The following is a 23,350-nucleotide window of genomic DNA, read 5'->3' as shown; positions in this document are numbered from 1 at the left end:
CCTAATGCCAGGTAAGGATTTTACCATGGCCCCAAAAGTCCTTTGGAGCAAAAAGGGAAGAATGTCTACTTCAGATGTCCAACATCTCCTCTCTACCACTCAACTACATTCAAACTGATGACCAGCTGGTCAGGACAGAATAGTTTACCTCTGAAATTCCTGCCAATGGACTAGGTGTAATGGATTAATAAAAATTGCTGCGGATCCCCAAGTAGCTGCAGTGGCAGAAACACTGCAGGTCCCTGGAGTGGCAACAGGCAGTAGGTCATGGGGTGTCAGGCAGGGACCATGCTGCAGCGAGGCCCATGGCAGTGGCAGGTGAGGGACAGATGGATAGGCATGCCATGCAGAGTGAGGATATTTATTTAGTGGTTATGGAAGGGAGGGGAGAAGGGGGAAAGAGCAGAGTGGGAAGGAGGGAGAGAGGGAGAGAAAGAGAAAAGAGAAAGAGAGAGAAGAGAGAAGTGAGAGAAGGGAGAGATGGAAGCTGCCTCTCCAAGAGGAAGACAGAAAAGGGAGAGAACTCAGGCTGGAAGCTGAAGATCAGCCTGTCTCAGCAGATGGGGGAGGGAGTGGGCATGGCTTGTCTCTTAAAGAGACAGAACAATCATTACACTAGGTACCCAAAGACCAAGAACCAAGTTATTACTGAGTAGGATAAATGTGTGTGAGGGTAAGAACAAGGGCCCCTAGCAGTCTAGCTAGAGGACTGCAAGCCCTTCGGCAGCACCCTTCTCACCTGCTGTACAAGCTCCGGAGGCAGTTCGGCTCTCCACTGCTTCAGCTGGCGGGAAGCAAATGAGTGTAAGGCATAGGACATGGTGCCATACTCAATCCACAAGGACAAATTAGAGCTGTCAATCTCGAGGGCCCTCCGGAAGCAGTTCAGAACAGGTGTGGCATGTTTCCAGATGGGTCCATCACTCTTCAGTTCATTGGAGTTCAGCTTGTCCTGAATTCGGCTGGCCCGGGCCAGAGCCATGCCTGCCCAGGAATCGAACCTAGAGTAGTAACAAAAGTGCCAGCTAAAAACACTGCTGTTTCAAGGGCACGGCAGTCAGGCAGACATTGTGGGAGTTCTGCTCCACACATGGCTCAAAGCCCAACTCAGCCATTCTACAGTCTGGGTCATGACCTCTCCTTGTCGTGGCCTTGCTCCCTCCCATCAGTACATGTATTTAATGCATGAGGATGGAGGATGGTGTGCCAGGAGACAAATGTTCTTCTGTGTCCCTTGGCAAGCAGCCGATGACTGCTCTTGTTTTTTTTTTTTTAATGATTAATAGGGTGGTATTTATTTATTTATTTTATTTTTTTATTGAGAAAAGGAAGAAAAAAAAACAAGTTTCCTCCCAGCCTCCCATTTCCCTCCCCCTCCTCCCACCCTTCTCTCCCTCCTCCCACCCTTCTCCCCCTCCCTCTCCAGTCCAAAGAGCAGTCAGGGTTCCCTGCCCTGTGGTAAGTCCTAGGTCCTCCCCCCTCTGTCCATATCTAGGAAGGTGAACATCCAAACTGGCTAGGCTCCCACAAAGCCAGTACACTGCGTAGGATCAAAACCCCGTGCCATTGTCCTTGGCGTCTTATCAGCTCTCATTGCTCGCCATGTTCAGAGAGTCCAGTTTTATCCCATGCTTTTTCAGTCACAGTCCAGCTGGCCTTGGTGAGCTCCCAGTAGATCAGCTCCACTGTCTCAGTGGGTGGGTGCACCCCTCGTGGTCCCGACTTCTAGACTTTAAAATGCTAATTAACCCAATTAAAAAATGGGACACTGAACTGAACAGAGAATTCTCAGCAGAGGAAGTTCAAATGGCCAAAAGACACTTAAGGTCATGCTCAACCTCCTTAGCGATCAGGGAAATGCAAATCAAAACAACTTTGAGATATCATCTTACACCTGTCAGAATGGCTAAAATCAAAAACACCAATGATAGCCTTTGCTGGAGAGGCTGTGGAGGAAGGGGTACCCTCATCCATTGCTGGTGGGAATGCAATCTTGTGCAACCACTTTGGAAATCAGTGTTTCGGTTTCTCAGGAAATTCGGGGTCAACCTACCCCTGGACCCAGCAATACCACTCTTGGGAATATACCCAAGAGATGCCCTATCATATGACAAGAGCATTTGTTCAACCATGTTCATAGCAGTATTATTTGTAATAGCCAGAACCTGGAAACAACCTAGATGCCCCTCAATGGAAGAATGGATGAAGAAAGTGTGGAATATATACACATTAGAGTACTACGCTGCGGTAAAAAACAATGACTTCTCGAATTTTGCATGCAAATGGATGGAAATAGAAAACACTATTCTGAGTGAGGTAACCCAGACCCAAAAAGATGAATATGGGATGTACTCACTCATAATTGGTTTCTAGCCATAAATAAGGGTCACGGCGTCTACAATTGGTGATCCTAAAGAAGCTAAGTAAGAAGGTGAACCAAAGGAAAAACATATAGTTATCCTCTTGGCTATGGGAAGTCGATGACTGCTCTTGTAGATGGGCTTTGGGGCTCTATTCCCCAGCAGTAAAGGGTTGCCCAGGGCATTGCACTGGTGGAAGGCAACAACACTCCCAAAAAGCCTCACAAGAGGGGTCCAGCTGAGGCAATTACAATAAAAAAAAAAACCCAACAAACTTATTTCAGTGTCCTTTCCTCCTGAGGCTCATATTTTCACCAAGCAGGAACTCAGGGAACAGAGAAGCATGGGCCCCTGCCACTCAGTTTATTCCTATTGTCTCTTGGATCCTATTTATTCTCTCAGCTCAGATCCCTGCAATAAAATGAACAAGATGGCAGGTAATGGCTGGGACCTGATGGTTCTGAGACCACCTGAGAGAAGCTAAGGCAGGAGAACACACAAGATTCTGGGAGAAGATGAGTAGCCATGGAGATACTACACCCGGACAGAGGTGATTTCTGAGCTCCTGCAGAGCTGTTTACTGAGTGCTGGTCCAGAAAACGCAGCAACCAAAAGAGCTAGGGCTGCCCTGTCGAATACACCATCAGTTCAGCCCACCACACCTTTACAATACCCGGTGTGAGTTTACGCTGGCTAACTGTTGTCTGGAATTGTCTGATCATCCCAAGAGATGGCAAAGGCAAATAAACCCCATGAGCCCCCAAAGTGCTTTCACTGTCCTCCAACCAAAGATGGCACCATGTAAACAAAGGAGCGAAGAGACACCACAGACTCAATGGTGACAGAAGGACAGCAGAGATGGAGGCTTCACCCTTCGTGTGAGAGGCTTCTGACAGTAGCCTTTCTTCCTCACAGGTCTGGAGCCCAAAGCAACCATTTCTTCCCTGGCTCTGCTCAGCCTACTCTGGAGAAGGGAATGGGGGAGGAGGGCTTAAATCGCAAATTCTTCACCAGGGACAATTTCACAACAGGGACTTCTTTTCCATATCCAACATCTCTGAGAGAAGTTACTCTCACCTCGAGGAAAGAAAAAGTTGTGACAGTCCTGTATGGCGGCACGAGAACCACTTCCTCTCTACACAAAGCAACCAGTGCAGAGAGGCATCACCATGAAAACTCAGAAACAGGCTGGAGTGATAGATAACTCGGTAGTTAAGAGCACTTGCTGCCCTCCAGAGAACCTGGGTTGAGAGCCCAGCACAAACATGGCAGCTCACAGCCATCTGTAATTCCAGTTCCAGGGGATCTGATGCTCTCTTTTGGCCTCCAAATGCACCAGGCATACATATAACACAGACATACATGCAGGCAAAACACCAACATACTTTTAAAACACACACACACACAAATAAACATGCCCTTGTCCTCCTGATGTAAGTGTCTGATTCAGGCACAACACTACACAATCCATACTCTGGGAGTGAAGGCCTCAGGGATGCCTGTGACCCCAGGAGGAAGAAATATCTAGAGTCTGCATTTTAGGTTCTCATTTGTGCAGAGCAAGTTCAGTCCTGGTGCTGGGCTTAGAGTTGTTTCATGCTCAGCTGAACTAGGTCTTAGGCCCACTTCCATCCGAAAATGGCTGTCTAATTTGATACCTCTTCCAGTTCAGAAAAACCAGGAAAGCTCAATCAAAGGGAAGGAAAACTGCCAGTCAACCCTCAGGAACCTCCATCGATATAATCAGGGCCCTACTGTCTACCCAGCCACCTACCATGGCCTTCACCCCTCTCAAAAGGCATCAAGGAAGAATTCAAATATTCAAATCAGTACTTCAGCTAGTTCCAAGGACCAGGTGGAACCCCAGTCTCCACTGGTATCTGCCTGTGGAACTCAGAGTAAGAGCAGCTCTAGGCTGAGACCTAGTACCAAGCTGATAAAACCCTTTCTACGTTAGGACCAGTCCTCAGAGAAGACATCTCAGCACACAGTGGGCCAGATCTAACAAGCTGATAGCATCTAAACAGACAATGTATACACTAAAGCAGCACTTCTCAGTCTGTGGATTGCAGTCTCTTTGGGAGTCACATATCAAATCTCCTACATATCAGATATTTATTTACATTATATCCATAACAGTAGAAAATTATAATTATGAAGTAGCAACAAAATACTTTTATGGTTGGGGGTCAGCACAGCATTAGGAAGGTTGAGAATCACTGGACTAGAGGGCTATCTAGTTGAGCCTTTGGTAGGTACTCTCACCCACTGCCTGTGGACCTGCAAGTCAGGAGCCATGGCAGGTGCCGGCTATCATTACTCTCACTTTTTAGATAGAGAAGCAGGTGACCTACAATGTCATCCACAGGACAAGCTCAGCCAGTAAGTGCAGATTTGTGCTATCACAACTGAAGTAGTGACCCCCCAAGACAGCCAGGGCTTTAAGCACATGGCTCCTTGCAGACTCAGCAAAAAGGGGTCTTCTGAGGGCCTTTGATAGAGGTGATGTCTTACAAATTTGCTTCTCTCTCCAGAGCTCAGCCCCTTCCTCCCTTGTCCAGGCAGGATTGTGGAAAGGTGAATTCTATGGCTTCCTTGGGCAGGGCAGTTCTGTGCCCACCCATGGTCCAAGAGCAGCACCATGATGGTTCCTAAGGACTTCCAGAGAGTGTGTCTGCAGGGCTTTACCTCCAGACACAGGCTGGCTACTTTAGTCAAGTGGACTGAGCTTCGTGAGTATAGCAGAGTCCTTCAGAATGCTTAGTTCTGAAAAATCACTACATTTTAGGAGGAAGCTCAACAGGAAGCTACAGAGGAAGCACAAGCCTTGTGCACAAGGCTCCTACACACCACTGGGACAAACCTCACTGTTGACAGAACATCAGAGCAAGACAAAAACAAACGAACCAAGAACAGAAACAAAAACAAAACCCCCAGGCACCAACTTTTCTAGTATTCCTCTTTAGTTAGATAGTTTATTTTCTATATGTGTTTTGTGGGTATGTATGTATGTGCACATGAGTGTGCCTGGGACCCACAGAAGCCAGAGAAGATGTTAGGTCCTACAACTGGAATTACAGTGGCCATGTGGGTGTTCTTAACCGCTGAACCATTTCACATCCCTGGTATCCCTTCTTAACCCCCAAAGCACCCCTAATTAAAGAGCCTCTCTACTCCGGACATACCAGTTGTCCTGGTTCCAGGAAAGAAGCACCACAAAACAGTATGGGGCTATGTAGTATTTCCTTGCCCTGCGCACCAGAAACCAAAAGGATTCCAGTGCACCTCCAATAGGACTCTGGGAAAGAAACTTTCTTTGCTCAAGAATGCTAAGCCATTTTTTTCTTTTCATTCTTTTTCATTATCTTGCTACAGACAAGGAAACTTTAGGCTGGCTCACTGGAGAACTGGCTGAACTAGAGACAGCAGACCTCCTGGCAGCAACCTGGCTCCACACACTATCACCCACCTGTTGGGGCAGATGCAAATATCGTGCATGTAGAACTTGATGGCTTTAGATTGCTCCTTGTTTTTGAAATGATAATCAGCCAGGAGGTAGTAGAGCTCATTCACCACCGGAGGAGTGGGATCTGCCCCTTCTGGAAGGCAGGGCACCTGGCACGAGAGAGGGCAAGTTTAGGAGAAGAGGTGGAGTCCTGGTGCAGGTATAACCTGTCAGTTGGCTTTCTCTGATCTCTAGCAGCTGGTGCTGAGCAAACAAGCAGCAGAGCTTGAGAGGAAGCCCACCCCCACCTCATGTTCCCTGAGACCCACCTCGGTGGAAGTTCCCTCAATGTAGGCAGAGACTTTCTCCATGCTCAGGGCTGGCTTCTCTGTGCGGGGCACGATGGTAGCAATTCTTTTCAGCAGGTTAGCCAAGTCAGCAGAAACAGTGCTGGTCTTGTAGCTATCAAATTCAGGAAGGGTCTTGGGCTTAAAATACTCAAACATAAACAGGGCATCCTCCCATATAAGATCCACCTGAAAAAGACAGATGCAGACTCAGCACACTCACGGTTAGGAAACAAAGAGAAGTTCCTCTAGAGGAGCTCAGTGCAATGAGGTCACAACGTGTGGTGAACAGAGCACGCTCCCCACTCCACTCCTCTAACCTGCAACGGGCAGGCAAGCCTCCATTCCAGCATCCTAAGAAGACAAAGTCATTTGTTTTCTGAGTAGGTATAAGTCTCAAGCTTCCCAAGGATATCACTGCACAGAATTATGTTATTAGTGTTAAGGTTGTAACTCTCAAACAGAAATATTTAACTTTCTTAGTGAATGGGAGTAAATGATAAGACAATTTTATGTTAAATATTAAGGTTTTAGTACTATTAGCCAAAAAATAATTTTTATAATTTTATTATACTTCACGTGTCTATGTATATTGCCACATATGTGCAGGTATCCATGTAAGGCAGAAGAGGGTATTAGATCCCCTGGAAAAGGAATTAAAGGTGACAGCCACCTGTTGGAGATGCTGGAAACCAAACTCAGGTCCTCTGCAAGAGCAGCAAGTGTCCTTAACTGTTGAGACAACTGTCCACTCACCTCCTTACCTGGATCCCACGTAGTCTAGGCTGGCCGTGAACTCACTATGAACTTCTAATGATCTTGCCTGCACCTCCCAAGGGCATGCTCTACCACACCTGGTTTTACATGATGCTAGTAATAAAACCCAGGGCTCCATCTTTGCTACATAAGTGCTCTACCAACCGAACTACATCTCCTGCCTAAGAAATGTCTTTTAGGATTCATACCTGGTTAGAGCTAGTCTCTAAAAACCCAAATATTGAAAACTGAAGGTTATGATCTGTGAAATCATGGCCAGGTTGGGGTGGGGGTGGGGCGTCAATCATAACTGCGAAGCTTAGGCTCCACACCTCTGGGCCAGAGTAGACATGCCATCCAAACGAGTCTATACATTAAGGTATAGAATATCTAAGAGTGGACAATGGCTGATGATATAACCCATGGCATAATGTACCCAATAGTGTTCTGAGGAGAACAAATCAAAAAGAAAAATATGTATGGAATTATGAGTGTAATCCAAACTGCAAATGAACCTGGTAACAACAAGATGTCAATCAATTACATGTTATATACTATAGAAAAACCCTCTCCTTTGATCAGCCATCAGATCATCTCAGAGAACTGTGTGTAACAATCTCATGTCCTGTAAGGAGCTCTCCTCTACCTGAGAGCTGCCTCTCCCTGGCCTGAGCAGCAGGCTCACCTGCTGAGCCGAGTGTTCCTCCAGGTATCTGGCTTTGCTCTTCTTGCTGGGGAAGCTGTACAGGCAGTAGAAACACTGCTCCAAGGCAGTCTCCAGCTCCTCCTTGTAGGGGTGAGTGTCTTCAGAGGCAGATGCAGCAAGTTCCTTTTGGAGGACTTGTACCTATGGCAGGTGGGAAGAGAGACCTACAGATTCAGCCTCCCAGTCAGAGCAAGACCCCAGGGGGACCACCACTTTATCAACTCTTTTAACCTGAGGAGGTAATGCCTGGGGTCCCTAGATTCCAAAGACTTGCTTCCAAGAAAAGACTTGTTATCTTTATAGAACTGTTCTGGGTGGATCTGGTAGTAGGCTCCATCAAGGTGTGTGAGCTGCCTGACTTCAGCACATCTAGCCAGCATCTACCACCACCATTAGATACACTACACCCAGGCAACGTCCCCACCCATTTGCTAAGTATGCATTTACTGAGCAGCTTCTTTTATGTGGCACAGTCTGACGGAGATCCTACTTTTTAAAAGTTCAGATTCCAATGGAGAAACGGTGCTAAATACTTACAGACAACAACTCTAAGTGCCACAAGGGCTGAGGAAAATCTCCTCCAATAAAACATCACCGAGAGGGGCTGGAGAGATGGCTCAGTGGTTAAGAGCATTTCCTGCTCTTCCAAAGGTCCTGAGTTCAATTCCCAGCAACCACATGGTGGCTCACAACCATCTGTAAAGAGGTCTGGCACCCTCTTCTGGCCTTCAGGCATACAGACAGAATACTGTATACATAATAAATAAATAAATAAGTAAATACATCACCGAGAATCAGAGGAGATATCAATACAGCAAACCAGTTATATCTCAGGATATGAAATGTTACGACTATATTTATACCCAACTGTCGATAAATATACACACTTCAAACCTCCATAAATTTTGGCAATACTAGATGAAAAGTGAATTTATCTATCTATATTTATTTATTTTGCATCAAGCATTTAACCTACTGAGCCACTTCCTAAGCTGAGAGCGCTCTCTCTCTCTCTCTCTCTCTCTCTCTCTCTCTCTTTCTCTCGTATCTCTGTGTAACCCTAGAACTAGCTCTGTAGACTAGGCTGACCTCTAAGTCACAGAGATCTGCTTGCCCTCTGCCTTCCAAGTGGTGGATTAAAGGCATGCACTCTTTTTACTTAAAGAAAAGGGAAAAGCATAAACAATGTTAGCAATAAAAAAGGGAAAATTATTAGAAGTACCTAGAAATGTTTTAAAAAATAAATTTAACACCAAACTGATTTATGCTAGTTTTTGTTTGTTTGGGGTTTTGTTTTGTTTTTCAAGACAGGATTTCTCTGTGTAGCCCTGGCTGTTCTGGAATTTGCTCTGTAGAGATCCTCTTGCCTCTGCTTCCCAAGTGCTAGGATAAAAGGTGTGTGCCACCACCACCAGGCCACTTTACAATAGTGGGACATTATTCCAAAAAGTTTCACTCAAGAAAAAACAATCTAGAATCAATAAACAATCAGAATTAGCAGTAGCTAAACTTTACAAATAGAAAGACCAGATCCAGGGTGGGAGAAAGGGAACAACAAATGACTGGCCGTGTGTCAGATCTCAAGACTGTTAGTTTGTTTATGAGTTAAGAATAGGGCAAAGTTAGGGGTGAAGGTAAGAGGGGAGTGGAGAGCAGGGATAGGAGGTGACTGTGATCAGACTACACTGTGACATCCTCAAAGAAGTAATACAAATGTTATAAAAACAGCATTTACATTTTGAATGCCTGAAATAAATCAGAAGAAAACGAGTTTGTAGCCTGGCATAAACCTGAAATTCCAGCTACTCAGAGACTGAGAAGAGGTCAAAACTTCAAGGTCTGCCTGAGTTAAATTCAAGTTGCCAGTCTAGGTAACTCAGGGAAATCCTGTCTCAAATAAAAATAAAACAAGGCTGGGATATACCTCAGTGGCAAAGACTTGCCTAATATGCACAAGGCCCCATATTCATTTCTAATACCATTGCAAAAAAAACTACTTCATAATACAAAAAAGGAGAGAAATTCAACTTTCATCTCCACAAGTTTTATTGCCTTTGCACTACAGCAGGAGTCTGGGGAGTTGCAGCAGAGACTCTCAATGCCCACAAACCCAGAAAGTGCATGCTTTAGTGACAGAGTGTACCATCTATGACCAGGTGTTAAGAGAATAAAAAGAGAACCACAGAGACTGAAAAGAAGGGAAATAATAAGGAATCCACAGACTAATCATTTACATAGAAAATCCATCAAGCCTCAAAACCATTACAATTTACCAGAAACCAGGAACAAGAAACCAAGGACCTATGTGTAAGAGAACTTCCTTTTCAAAATGTTCCTGTATTTCTACAAAACAAAATTAAATTTAAATATCAACTTGTAATAGGAATTTCTTTTTTAAAGATACGTAGGGTTCAAAGTATAAACCATATGCCTACCAAGCACAAGACCTTTTTGGATCCCCAGAACCACACACAAAAATCTAGGATTCAAGAAAAATGTGCATAATTGAATTAAGAAAAAGGAACATGTAAGGCTGAAATAAATAAGAAGACATATTATGTTCATGACTAAATAATTCAATTTGGGCACTTCTCTTCCAAATTAATCAACAAGACCACTGATTCCAATCAAAATTCCAGGGAGGGCACGGTTTCCTTACATCTTATACACTGATCTTACAATGTTATAGAAGAAGGAGCCAAGAACAGCCAAGAGAATATGATGGAAATAAAGGTAAGTAGAGAAATTCTAGCAGTTATCAGACTATCAAAGAAACTGTGGTGCTGGCACAGGGGTAGAAAGGCTGCGAATATCAATACAGACAGCCTAACAATAACCTCCTCGCACTCACAAGAGATGAAGGAGAATTAGGTGTAGCAAGAAAATTCTTTAATAAAGAGCTCAAACCAGTTGGCCATCCACGTAAAATGTGAAACTGGTCCTACCTTGTCCTACAAACAAACAAAAAATCTACATGGAATGGAGAACACATGTGACAACAAGCCAGGAGAAACCTTTATAAATGAGATGGATTGTGTGTGTTTCTGCTGTGGGACAATGGTCTAGTACCCTGTCACTTGTATTTTAATGAAACACTGATTGGCCAGTAGCCAGGCAGGAAGTATGGGTGGGGTGACCACTGCTCACATCCCTAGAGATGCTTCAAACTGCAGGACTGGAAGGTTTTGTTTGATCTCAGCCAGCTGCTGAATAGCAGAGAGACACAAACACAAGCTACACGGTGCCAGGAGCAGGTGGCACAGGGTAGGGAGAATGGGGAAAGCCTCTTGGAAAAGGTGGGAAGAAAAGGGAGTGAGTTGTGCAGGATCCAAGGAAAGCAATTTGGTAGGGAATCTGAGGACTCTCAATGGGTCCTGGGTAAGAAACTTAGGAACTGGAAGCAAACATAGCAGCACTTGTCATTTGTCTCTCAATTCACCTGGCTTATGAGATTCAGCGTTCAAGAGACACAGACCAGGGAAACCTGGGAAGAGGACGATACACTGGCCCTTTTCCCTCTCACATTACTCCCCAACACAGACAGCCTACAAAGGTATCTGTTCTTTTCTTCCTCGTACATAGGATGTGTGTATTATGAATATCCGCATGTGTATGGTTTCACCTGTATGCATGAGTATCTTTGTACATGTGTGCAGAAGTCACAGGTTGACACGGGAGTCCTCAATTACTTTCTACATTATTCACTGAGGCAGACAGGCAAGTTCTCAACTGAACCCAGAGCATGACAATACAACTAGTCTAGCTAGTCAACTTTCTCTGGGCAGTCTGTCTCTGCCTTCTAAGCACTGAGATTACAGGCAGGCTGCCATGCCCAAGGGCACTTATATAGTGTGCTGGCTAGTTTTATGTCACCTTGACACAAGCTAGAGTCAGAGAGGAGGGAGCCTCAATTGAGAAAACGCCTCCATAAGATGCAGCTGTAAGGCATTTTCTTAATTACTGGTTGATGTGAGAGGGCCCAGCATACCTTGGGTGGTACCATCCCTGAGATGGTGATCCAGGGTGCTCTAAGAAAGCAGGCTGAGCAAGCCATGTGGAGCAAGCCAGTAAGCAGCACCCCTCCATGGCTTCTGCATCATTTCCTGCCTCTAGGTTTCTGCCCTGCATGAGTTCCTGTTCTGACTTCCTTTAGAAATGGAAATATAAGCCTTTATTTAAATAAACCCTCTCCTCCCCAACTTGCTTTGGTCATGGTATTTCATCATAGCAACAGCAACTCTAAGACACAGGTCCTGGGGACCTGAACTCAGGAACTCATCCTGTACAGAAATTACGGAGCCATGTTCCCAGGTTCTCTGCATGAGAGCTGCCTGAGGAGACCTCCTAGAAGCAGTGTCTGTGCACTTGGGTAGAGGAATGAGGGTAGTGGCTGATTTCTGCATAGCAATGCAGACTTTGCGAGCTGTCACGTGCATAGAAAAGTTCCATACACTCTTAGTCTCCTTCAGCCCTGTGATAGCCAATTTTGGCTGTCACCCTGACCACATCTAGAATCAGCTAAAACCCAAGCTGCTAGGCACTCCTGCGAGGGATTGTCTTAAGTGGATTAATGGAGGTTGGAAGACCCACCCTAAATCTAAGCTATATGTTCTGGTAGCAGCCAACATAAAAGGACATGGATGAAGGAAGCTTTGCTTCTTGACACCAATCTTGTTGGCAAGTTCATCTATCCTGAGGTATTATGTAAAATAAATAAATTTATTTTTAAAAAGTCTAGTTTCTTCAGGATTTCAACACAGACTGAAAACCAGCAGCTCTCCAGGAATCTTCCGGGATTCCAGCATCAGACTGGGATTGTTGGGCATCCAACCTCATGAACTGAACAGCTACTGGATGCCCAGCGTTTCCATTGTGAGACAGACATCACTGGACTACCCAGACTATATCCTGTGAGTCAGTCTACTAAATCTCCTCTAGTATCAGTTCCATCAGCTCTGGTCCTCTAGAGCCCTGACTCACACAAACCTGCACTGATTTAGTGCCAGGTGCTGTATTAAGCACTTGGATTCAGCAGTGAACCAAGTGAACAAAAATACCTACTCTCTCTGAATTTAACACCAGCAGAGGAAAGTCAAATAATAAACATAATACGTAAATTATGGAGTATGCTAATAGGTGGTAAGACTGTTGTAAGATGGGGCAAACTAGGGAGGCACTGAGAAGGAAGGCTGCAGCTGCAGAGGATATACCCACCAAACACAAGTTACCCAGTAGAAGACAGCAAGCCTTTAAAGGGCAAAGAACAAAGATTTTAGGCCTTTCAAGCCATACAGACTTACAGTTTCTTGTCCTTATCAATGCATAGTAAAAGCAGTCATAATTACTATGTAAATAAATGCCCCAATAAAACTTTATTAGCAGGTATACAGGCTGGACTAGATGTCTCTTCCTTGGTACATCCGAAAAACCTGATGCACTGTAATCAGTCTGGTGTTAACTGGCCTCCTACTCAGTGGAGACTGGGTCCATGCTGCATATCTCCAATAAGCCCAGAGCTACCACCAATCAGGCCCAGTTGGCAGGCTCAAGAAGACTGTCCCCAGTGCTGTAATAGCTACTGATTGAACAATCAGGACTTGTGTGCTTTCATCACGATGTATGCTAAAGGCTCTAAGATAATGGGGTCAACTAACTCAAATCTTTGAAACCATGAGCCAGAAGAAACCTTTATTCCTTTAAAGATAATTAGCTCATGGGTTTCGTCACAGTGATAGAAGAAATAAAAAAGTCACAGGAAGCAAGTTCAGATTTTCTTCAAGTTTCTTCAATTACACACACATATTAATCAAAGACCCACAATGGGAACCCCTACAGGAAGACAAACTCAAGCGCAAGGGAACCACCAGGGTTCTGTCGTCTTTCCCACTTGCCCCCACCCCGTACTGTCAGCCTATGACCCAGGAGGATCACTTACGTAGAATCGCAGCAGCGCCCCATCTGAATTGCAGCACCAGGACCTCCTGCCCAAGTATTCATGCGCTGTGTTGAGCAGCATGAGGGAAGATGGGAGCATGGGCATCTCCGACATCCCTGGGAAAGGTCGGACCAACAGACAATCAGTGCAAACACTCAGTGGCAAAAGGACTGCATCCATGTCTCATTTTCTCTTTTCTCTCTCTGTCATATGACCAGACGGTTCTCTTTCCTTTTCTGTCTAAGTAATTACTTAACTGGCTTTAATAAGCAATCTGTTTATCAAAAATCAACTGAAATCATATAGAAAAATGTAAATGAGGGCTTCCCTCACAAAACAAAACTGCCCTAGCACCCGAGAACCAATACTAGCATCTGCGGCACATCACTCAGTGTACCTCCTGTCTTTTCAAAGAGAAGGACAAGTTACAACAGACCACACACTACATGAACAAATTCTGAAAACTCTCACATTTAGGTTTACTTGAATACTGCAGAAGGGAAAAAAACTATTAACTTGCCATTAAATGTTTGTTCACCATTAAATTATTATTAGTTCCTTAAAAAGCCTCAGAATTTTTGAAACTCTGGACCATATATAAGCCATGAGCACCTTTTAACTGGCTCTTTGTGGGGGTGGGAGCAAAGTAAATTAAAAGAGAACATTTTAAAACAGAAAATACCAGATGGCATGGCACACAACTACACATAGCTTAAATGTCTTTTACAAAAATTTACGACTGGTCAATCCCTCAACAACAACAACAAAAAAAGTAACCCCCCCCCTCCTAAAAAAAATCCCTTCAGGTAATAAAGGCTCAAACCATTCCAGACATTGTGGGTTCTTTAGTTTCCTTTTTTTAAGGCCTTATTTTTTATTGTGTATGTGTGTCTGTGTCTGCCACGTGTGGAGTACCTATGGAAGCCAGGGTGCTCTGATCTGCAGTTACAGGTGGCTGGGAGTCGCCTACATGAGTATTCTTTAAAATTATGAGTTTTCTGCCACGCAAAAACTGCCTCTCATTCCTTAAAGCTACAGTTTTAACTCCCCGCATGTCCACAGAAGTAGAAGAGGAAGCTGAGGGGTGGGTACCGGCCCTCCTCCCCGAGATTTCCCTTCGGCAGGACTTGCCATCTCCAGCTGTCAGCTCCTTCAGTGTCTACAACAGCTGCAGGACTTTTGAGTCCACACACATCCACGAGCCCCCATCCAGTGACTACACGAGACAGCACGACAGCTCTCCAAAGGCTCTGTCACTTCAGAGTCCCTGACAGCCTAGCCAGGGTCTGTCGGCCAGCACCACAGGCTAACTTCTCCTGGCCAATCCTGCTGCTTCTCCAATCATTTTACAAGCATGGTCCATTTTGAGAAACTCAGCTCGTATAAGGTCTCTCACTACTCAGCCAGAAATGTACTTAATCCTGAGCCACGCCCTTGGAATTAAGTCTGGTCATAGGAGGATAGAAGTACCCCCTTACCTTAACTTCCTCTAAAAAGGCCAAATGGTTCTGGAGCATGTCTCCATTATTCAGCTCTCCATAAATGGGAAGATATTGGGATTTTGTCCCAGAATTTGGTCACCTCCCATCCCTCAGTCCACAGGATGGGGGGAAGAGACAGCACCATGCCTGCCTGTCCACAGAATATGTCTATTCCTCCCTGGGCATGATGCTTCAGCTGAGGGTGCTAATTCCTCTTGTTTACTTACCTGCTCACAACTTGATTGTTTTTCTTTTCTTTGCTTTTCTGAAACATGATCTCTCTATGTAGCCATGGCTGTCCTTGCTAGACTAGACTGGTCTCAAACTCAATCACAGAGATCTACCTGCCTCTGATTCCCAAGTGCTGGGATTAAGTGTGCATGCCACCATGGCCAGCATTTTCCAGTAGTAGAGAAAATTCTTTAGTATGCATAATTAACTTTCATTTTTATAAGAAAAATAATAACCATTTATAGATATACATTTTTCACTAGTAAAGTCTTTTGAGAATACAATTTAGTACTATTTGTCAAGAGTTCTACAGACATTCATTACTAGAAATTTACACTTTAAAAAAAAAAAAAAGTGAGCAGCAACAAAAGGGTCTCCATGATCTGTGGATACCCATAGCATGGCCTCTAAGAAACAAATACGACAGTGCCCCAGAGGCTTAAGTGTGACAGCTCACTAAAGAATGTGCCTACTCACAATACCTACATAAGGCCTCAGGGACCTACCACACAGAGCAGATAAGGACAGGCATCAGCCCCATGCCTCCAAACCTGGTGATAACACACCTTCCTCTGCCGGGTTCTGGAGCTGCTGTTGGTGGCACAGGGAACGGAAGGTGTCTTCTTCCTGCCAGATAATCCTGTGCAAAATGATCCAGGGCAGCACTGAGGAAACATAGGGCTCCTTGGGCTCCTCTTGTACAGCCATGCTGCAGTCAATGACCTGGCAAAGGGCACCAGCAGCATGTCAGCCTCCCCAGACCCCCTGAAATGAGCCTAGATTGCAGTGCCTTCTGGGAGAGGCAAGGTATAACATCTGCCTACCCCTACAGCTTTAACATGGGAACACTGACCTAGCAGTACCCAGTTTATCATCAGACAGTCCCACAATGCCCAATGACATGCTCTTTCCTCGTGCCACATGCAACTACTGACTGTGGCAAGGGGAGCTAACAGTCCAGGGGAAAACAGGCCTGGAGAAACTACTGAGTCCGGTGGGCATACACAGATGCTACCATGAAAGCAGGAGCAGCAGCAGGGGTCTCAGGTAGAGAGTGATCAGAGACAAGCCCTTGAGGTGTCCAGGTAAATTACTGTGGTATGTCCAACACTGAGGGCAGTGCATGAGGGCAGAGGACACACTCACAGGCAAGGATCCCAGAGGGTGGTCCAGAATAGCTTCAGCCAACAAAGTAAAAGAGGAGCAGCAGGTTGGGAATCAGTGCACTTTGATACACTACCCAGTCAATATGTAAAGGGTTCAGGGAATGAGAAGACAGTCATATTTCAGCGTTTAAAAGGTGCCTCTGTGGCAGAACAGTAGCTGGGCTAAAAAGGTAGAAGGTACAGAAAGAACTACTATAGGGGTTCCACTGTTCATGAAAGAAATGGCAGATGCCTGGTCTTGGCTGAACAAAATGGAGGGAAAAAAATAAACACTAGAGTAGTAATGGGTAGCAGGACTTACTCATGGCCAGAGCATGAGTTCAGAAGACAGCAGAGGGCTCTCAAATGAAGGTTCTCTGCCTCAAAACCCACCTTGGGTGACACGAAATACTATGACCAATCTATGGCTTAAAGTGCTACCCCTCAACTGGAAGTTCTAGGGTATTGTGGGGGTAGGGAACCCCAGCAGGGGGCCAGGCCTGGACTGTAGTCCTCACTCTGCCTCTTGGCACACTAAATGCAGACAGGACCTCCTTGCTAAGTCTATTTCTGCCCCTCGGGAACAGGAAGTCTGAGAACCTTTGTTATCCCAGGCGCTACATCAATGATAGACCTTGACACAAAGCAGTCTCAGAAGGTCTGCAGCTGTGGACAGCGAACTCAAACTCTGAAGTTCTAGCCAAAGAAGTCACCGTGTCCCTTTGGGGTACATAAGTCACAGTGACTATCAGTGAACCTCAGAAGGCTGTATTGGAGAGATACACCAGCTGAAGACAATACAGTATGAAGAGGAGCCAGGGTTACCTGGATGAGGTTGTTGGTGAGCCGGACAAGGCCGGTGGTTGAGGAAGATTCCTTTAGGATGCTGCCACTGCTGTCTGATGACAGTGCCTGCTCGATGCCTAGCAGCAACTGGGTCACCGTGGCCACCCACTCTTCCTTGGCTGCAGATTCAGTTGAGTTCACCATCTGCTGGACAGCCTCATTCAGAGCCACGTCAGAACATTCAAAACACTGTTTGTGGTCCTTCAACCGGAGCAATGAGTCCTGAGCACAAGAAGAAGCAAAACGAAAAGTATGTGTCAGTTCTACACACAGGGACCACAGGCCTAAGGCTGGGAGAAAACACAGGACCAAGAGCAGTTGTCCTTCAGCGGTTTTCATTTGGCCTTGAGGCATCTGCACTGACCTGGGTGCAATGGCAATATGGCAGGTCACCAGCCCGGGAGCTTTTAGAGAAATGCTTTACTTTTGTGCCTGATCTTCCCATTTCTAAAGCTGGGCCTCTGTGAACAGAACCAGAGTTGGCAAGCAGCAAAACTGAAGCTAAGTGACTAATTCCTTTGTTACCTCTTGTGTTGACCTGAATGAGAATGGCCCCCATGAGCTCATATTTGAATGCTTGGTCTCTAATTGGTAGAACTGTTTCGGAAGGATTAGGAGGTGTGGCCTTGTTGGAGGAGGTGTGTCACTGGGGTGGGATTTGGGGCTTTAAAAGCCCACACCAGGCCCAGTCTCACTCTCTCTGCACCCAACCTGCAGATCAAAAAACATGCTCTTTATCTATTGCTCCAGGGCTGCCTGCTGCCACACTTTCTGCCACGGTAGTCACGGACTCGCCCTCTGAAAATGTAAGCAAGTACCCAATTAAATATTCTTTTATAAGTGGCGTTGGTCATGGTGTCCCTTCATAACAACAGAAAAGTAACTAAGATACTTCTCCTCCAAAGTATTATGTCCCTCTACCGTCAGGTCTCAAGGAATGAGAAGGCCGTCTCAGCAGGGTAAGGCAATGTGCTGGGGAGGAACTATCTCAGCACAGGAGGGCATGAACTGATGCCTCAGAAGGGACAAATGGCCAGTAAGTGATGAAGTCATCATTCTGTGAGCTCCCTCTTCCCCAATGCACATGTGAGCCTCAGCCATGGCATCACCCCTTGAAGGTACATTTCCATGAACTGAAATGCAGGCCACACTGAGCACAATGTGAAGGACACACACGGCTCTTACAACACCACACAGAGTCATGACTTCTATTTTAAAACCTCCGTGGAAGCCACCGACTTTCTATAAAGCTCCTCTGAGGAAGGAGAGGAGGCCTAGAATATAACCCATTTAAACCCCAGGGAAATGGGCTTCATCAATGGCTTGTGCTTCAGCAAACAGTGTGTGAAGTCATACATCTGAGAGGCAGCTTGCTGGACCAGCAGGAAGCACCTACTGCCTGCGTGTGTCATCTGGCTCTGGCCCACCCCTTGCCCTGCAACCCCAAGCCTAGGTCTGGAGGCAGCTCCTATCCACCTTTCTCTGGGGTGGCACAGGTATGGGAGCAGAAAGGTCCCAAATGCCTTCAAAATATATTGCAAAATTTGAACACAAAACTTTCTCCTAGCTCACCAAGTCAGGAAAAGGGAGCCTCTGCTTCTTTGAGAAAGCAGCCTCCTTGAAGAGGAAGTCACTGGGGAAGGGGCTATGGAGTATACCTATGGGGTCCCAAACCCAAGCTGATTCCTTCTGATCAAAACTGAACATGCAAGAGGCAGATATAAGACAGCGTGCACACCGATTTCCAAAGTTGGCAAAGATGAGGGGTCGCCAATAGTGCTCTAACAGAACGGCTCAGGGCCAGAATTAGAAAAAAGCAGAAGACTAGCTTCCAACTAGTGTAGAAACCAAATTACCACTCTCTGTGGGCAACACTACCATACAGTCAAACAAACAGTAAACAATAAAAAAAAACAAACAGGAATCTCATTAAAAGACCAGGTTTAAATAAACAGGCAATGATCAGTAGAGTTCTTAGAAACCAACAATGTACTATTAAAAAGTACATTAACAATCCAAAACAGTAATATCCAAAGATTAACTCCACAAGAAGGAACCACTGCTATACTAAGGAACATAAAAAGAAGCTTGCTAAATTGGGAATTCTTTCTTGTATCTCCCTTACCATGAGAAAGATTCTGAATTTGATCCCCACTCCAGAAACACAAAAGCAGGCAAGTTAAAACATGCAAAACATAAAACATACACTGCTGTAGGCCAGCAAGAGCAAAAATACTTTCAACCCTATTGGTGTGTGTCCAGCCTCCTTCCCTCCTCCCTCTAGAACACTGCAGCCTTCTTGACTACTGCCAGGTACTCGGAGGAGCTCCAGTCCTCTTTGTGGAGTAACTTGAGTAGATGAGCATTGGTCCAGTATAAAAAATGTTATTTAAGCATATGAACAACTTACAATGAACAAAATCACAACCATTTGCAAATATGAAAAGATTCTGACAACATAAAAGCTGAGAATTTTGCATATAAAAACAAACAAAACAACAATAAGTCATGATTTAAAACTAAACAAGCCTGGCAGTGTTAGCTCATGGGCGATAGTGGCACACACCATTAATCACAGCACTTGGGAGGCAGACACAGGCAGATCTCTATGAGTTCTAGGTCAGAACTTCCAGAGGTAGACACACACACACACAAAGTAAAGGCAATATAAACATGGACGGTGGGCACATACCTGCAGTAGAAGCAGTTGGGCTGGCCTCTCAGGAATGGAAGTCATAAACTCCAGGTGTTTGGCTCGGTCAAACCCACTGGTACACAAGGTGGGCCGTAGCAGCTGCACCACTGCCTTGTAGTCACCTGCCTCAAACAGCCGCTGGATCTCCTCCAGCGACTGGCACCTTTCCAGAGACTTCAGGTTCTTATCAATCTGAAAAAGGTCCAATAATGTTGCCTAATAGCAATCTCTCATCCCCTCCCTGAATTTAGTCAATGTTTGAGTCTTCCCATCTAAATGAGAAAGATAAGCTTATACTCTAGCACTGTTTCAGCCAAAATACACTAGGTTCTGCACTTAATATCAGTGTTCATACAATGTGCATACTCCTTCAAAATTAGTTAATATCCAGATATATTCAAGTCTTTAAAAGCAAAAACACACAGCCACTGCAAAAGCAGAAGGGTTCTTGAATAGTATCGGCCAAAACAGTGTGAAAGTTCATGGTCACAGTTCAGAAGCCAGACTTAACAACCAAGGACTGCCTGGCTGCCAAAGACACAGAGAAAGGGTCAGGGGATTGACATGCATTGACCCACAGGGCCCTTTCCTCACAGAGGGCCCAATGTAGCCCTGCCACATAGACAGCAGAGTGCCTGGCCTTGTCCTGAAACAAAGGTAGAGGAATGTAGACGCGTTCAGCCACGTGAACACATCACAGATATAGACTGCAGCAGGGCAGAGGGCGCATGTGAGGAGAGTGCCATCCAGCAAAGGCCTGGCACACACAACATTTATTCCACTCCTGTGTGCAGCCAGATTAGCACTGGTCCAGTGCTTCCCTCCAGCTCTGCTGGGGCTGAGCAACTACTCCTTCTGAATCACGCTTGGTCACAGCTTCCACACTTGCCAGCTGGACAAGCTTTCTGCCAGTGGAGTCTGTCCAGGACTGTCTCCTACACATGCGCTGCCCCCTACCCTCACCCCAGGACCTTCTGCTCGGCATGTGGGCATCGCTTATTCCACAGGAGCAGATCAGGTCTGGTCTGACTAGATCAACCAGAGTACATCTTCCACCAAGAAAATACTATTAAAGACATCTACTCACTTCCTCCAGAGAAACAACAGAGTCATTGTGAAGGTTGGGCAGCCGGATGACAATGTCCCCTTGCTCAGCTCCTGCCTCTGCCTGGATGGCACTGGAACTCTGGAGCATTTCTGTGCAGATGTCATAATTCTCCAGGGCTTGTTCCATGTCTCCCTGGTCAGAAGAAAAACCAAGAAAAGGTGGCAAAAAGTAGAGAGTTAATTGTGCTGTCTGGTCCCATACACTCCTGATCTCACTAGACATAGACACCCTTAAGCTGGTTTCTGTTTATTTGCTAAGAGACAGGGTCTCATAGTCCATGCTGATCTTATACTATGTAGCACAAGGCTGGCCTTAAACTCTCCCCTCTAGGTGCTGGAATTACAAGCATGTGCCAGTAAGCTAAGGTCTTCAATTATTGTTATGCCTCTTTCCCCACCACCGAAAAGGGCTTTCCAGAAAAGTGCGGCTAAACAAATCCCTTCCCGTGACTAAGTACATGAATAATGAGTGATCCATTCCACAGCTCTGTGAGACAAAGTTTCATTAACAATGTCACAGGTGAAGACACCAATGTCACCTCAGCACAGCCAGGTGTCTGGCCAATCCAGAGTTAAACCAAGGCCTGTCCTAACTCTAGAACTGACATTCTTCACATTAACCATGCTGCTTCCCCCAGACTGAGCTACTATGATCCAGGCTATCTCTGACACACTCTCCCGGTGCCCCAAGTACCAGCAGAGAAGGGTACTAGAGAACAGTCGAGTCACTATGGCCTTCCCACCTAGGCTCTAAGGTGAGTAATTCCTTTTGGAGCACCCTGTTCCTATTCCTGTTACTTGCTGAGCCTTCACGGGAAAATAAAAGGATCAATCAAGGCAGTTTTGAGCAGAGGTCGCTGGAGAACACAGGATCCCTCCAAAGCCCTGTGGTGGGCACTGAGGTGCTCCCAGAATGGCAGCCATGCTTTGACTACTGACATGCTGGCAATTTCCAAAATGCCTCACTTCCTCACACAAGTCCAGCAGAGTTACAAATGCTTATTTCCTCAATATAGCCAGTTCTCTGCCCTCCCTGTCAGGTGTGGGGGCACGTTCTGACCACGGAACCAACCTGCAGCGCCAAGAAACGCGCTTTCAGCCAGTACACGCGGACAACAAACTCCAGCCAGCCATCCTCAAAGAGGTCCCGCTGAGACGAGGCGAATGACAGCTGCAGGAGATCACCCAGGCAGTGGGTTCCTGGGAAGTCAGGCCCAAACCTACCTGTCACCACACCAGCAGGGCAGTTCCGGGGGGACACTAGAAAACATCCGGGCAATGTGACGCCTTCATGTACATCATCCAAACACCTTTCCGCTCCCAGAGGCCTCCTTCAGCCCTCCCGGTAGTAGCCCCCAAGTGTCCATGATTAGGTTCCCCGAGTCCTCAGAGTCCCACAGCCCCTGAGCAGCAGGATACAGAGTAGCTCAGTCAGACAGTCACAGAGAGATAAGAAAGGGGGCTGCTAACTTCACTGAACACTAAACTTAACTATATTCTACCAGGTGGAATTTTAAAAGAATAATCTGAGAAAATTACTGGAGACACATACAGCACTGAGCAGTCACTCCAAGGCTGGGAGTCTACTTCCTTAAGTCCCAAGTAACAGTAACGGCAGCTAAGTGATACCTACAGCTGCCTCTGCTGCCACCTCCTCAGTGTCAGGGGATTTAGCAGAAATACTGAAAAGCCATCTCAGAGAAGGTGCCCAGGGACTGCATGGCCCAGTCTCACCACTCAGGCTTCCTCCAGCCTAGTGATGTTCAGAAAATCACCATGCCAAGAATACAAATGCCTCCTACCTGTCGAGCTTCGGCCTTTGGTCAGCAGCCACTGGTCCAGCTGGAGCTCCATGCAGGAGAGAGACATTAGCATCATGTCCTATAGGACAAGCACAGGGAGGGTGGGGCAAAGACTCACCACATCAGGAGATGACCAAACTAAAACCAACTTTTCTCATGTATCCCAAGTTTGGCTCAAATGACTACGTAGCCAATGGCCAACCTTGAACTTCTGCACCTCGTCTTCGCACCTCCCAAGTACTGGGATTACACACTGTGCCACCATATCCACCTGTTTGTTCCAGGGCTGGGGAATCAACCCAGAGCTTTGTGCATGCCAGGCAAACTTTCTACTGAGCTGCATTCTCAGCACTAAAGGTGCTTTTTACAAAACTGATTAAAATTTATTTATACATTTTTTAATGTTGTGCTAGAGCTATATGTATGTGCATATGTATGTGATGTGTGTATGTGTGTTATAGCACGTTTGTGGAGGGTCAGAGGACTTTGCAGAG

The 23,350-nt window shown here is 45.8% G+C and overlaps 1 protein-coding gene across 8 annotated transcripts in view; it reads right to left on the bottom strand.

Annotated features, from left to right (window-relative positions):
* Positions 1-23,350, bottom strand: part of Cabin1 (calcineurin binding protein 1) — a 122,694-nt gene that overhangs the window by 79,248 nt on the left and 20,096 nt on the right. For 4 of the 8 annotated variants that reach the window (XM_075979956.1, XM_075979959.1, XM_075979958.1 and 1 more), the window contains exons 13-23: positions 22,857-22,935; positions 22,127-22,314; positions 21,035-21,187; positions 19,945-20,139; positions 17,232-17,474; positions 15,813-15,984; positions 13,550-13,665; positions 7,594-7,755; positions 6,135-6,341; positions 5,830-5,975; positions 740-1,001 (exon numbers count right to left, since the gene is read on the bottom strand). In XM_075979956.1, the coding sequence (XP_075836071.1) occupies positions 740-1,001; positions 5,830-5,975; positions 6,135-6,341; positions 7,594-7,755; positions 13,550-13,665; positions 15,813-15,984; positions 17,232-17,474; positions 19,945-20,139; positions 21,035-21,187; positions 22,127-22,314; positions 22,857-22,935 (1,923 nt within the window). The remainder of the gene's footprint in view (positions 1-739; positions 1,002-5,829; positions 5,976-6,134; positions 6,342-7,593; positions 7,756-13,549; positions 13,666-15,812; positions 15,985-17,231; positions 17,475-19,944; positions 20,140-21,034; positions 21,188-22,126; positions 22,315-22,856; positions 22,936-23,350) is intronic. The other 4 variants (XM_075979957.1, XM_075979962.1, XM_075979960.1 and 1 more) reach the window with 1 other exon arrangement.

Source organism: Microtus pennsylvanicus, chromosome 7 (genome assembly GCF_037038515.1).
Source record: "Microtus pennsylvanicus isolate mMicPen1 chromosome 7, mMicPen1.hap1, whole genome shotgun sequence".
In the NCBI taxonomy this organism is placed as follows: domain Eukaryota; kingdom Metazoa; phylum Chordata; class Mammalia; order Rodentia; family Cricetidae; genus Microtus; species Microtus pennsylvanicus.
Note: the sequence above shows the minus strand (reverse complement) of the source record. Positions and strands in the feature narration are given on the sequence as shown.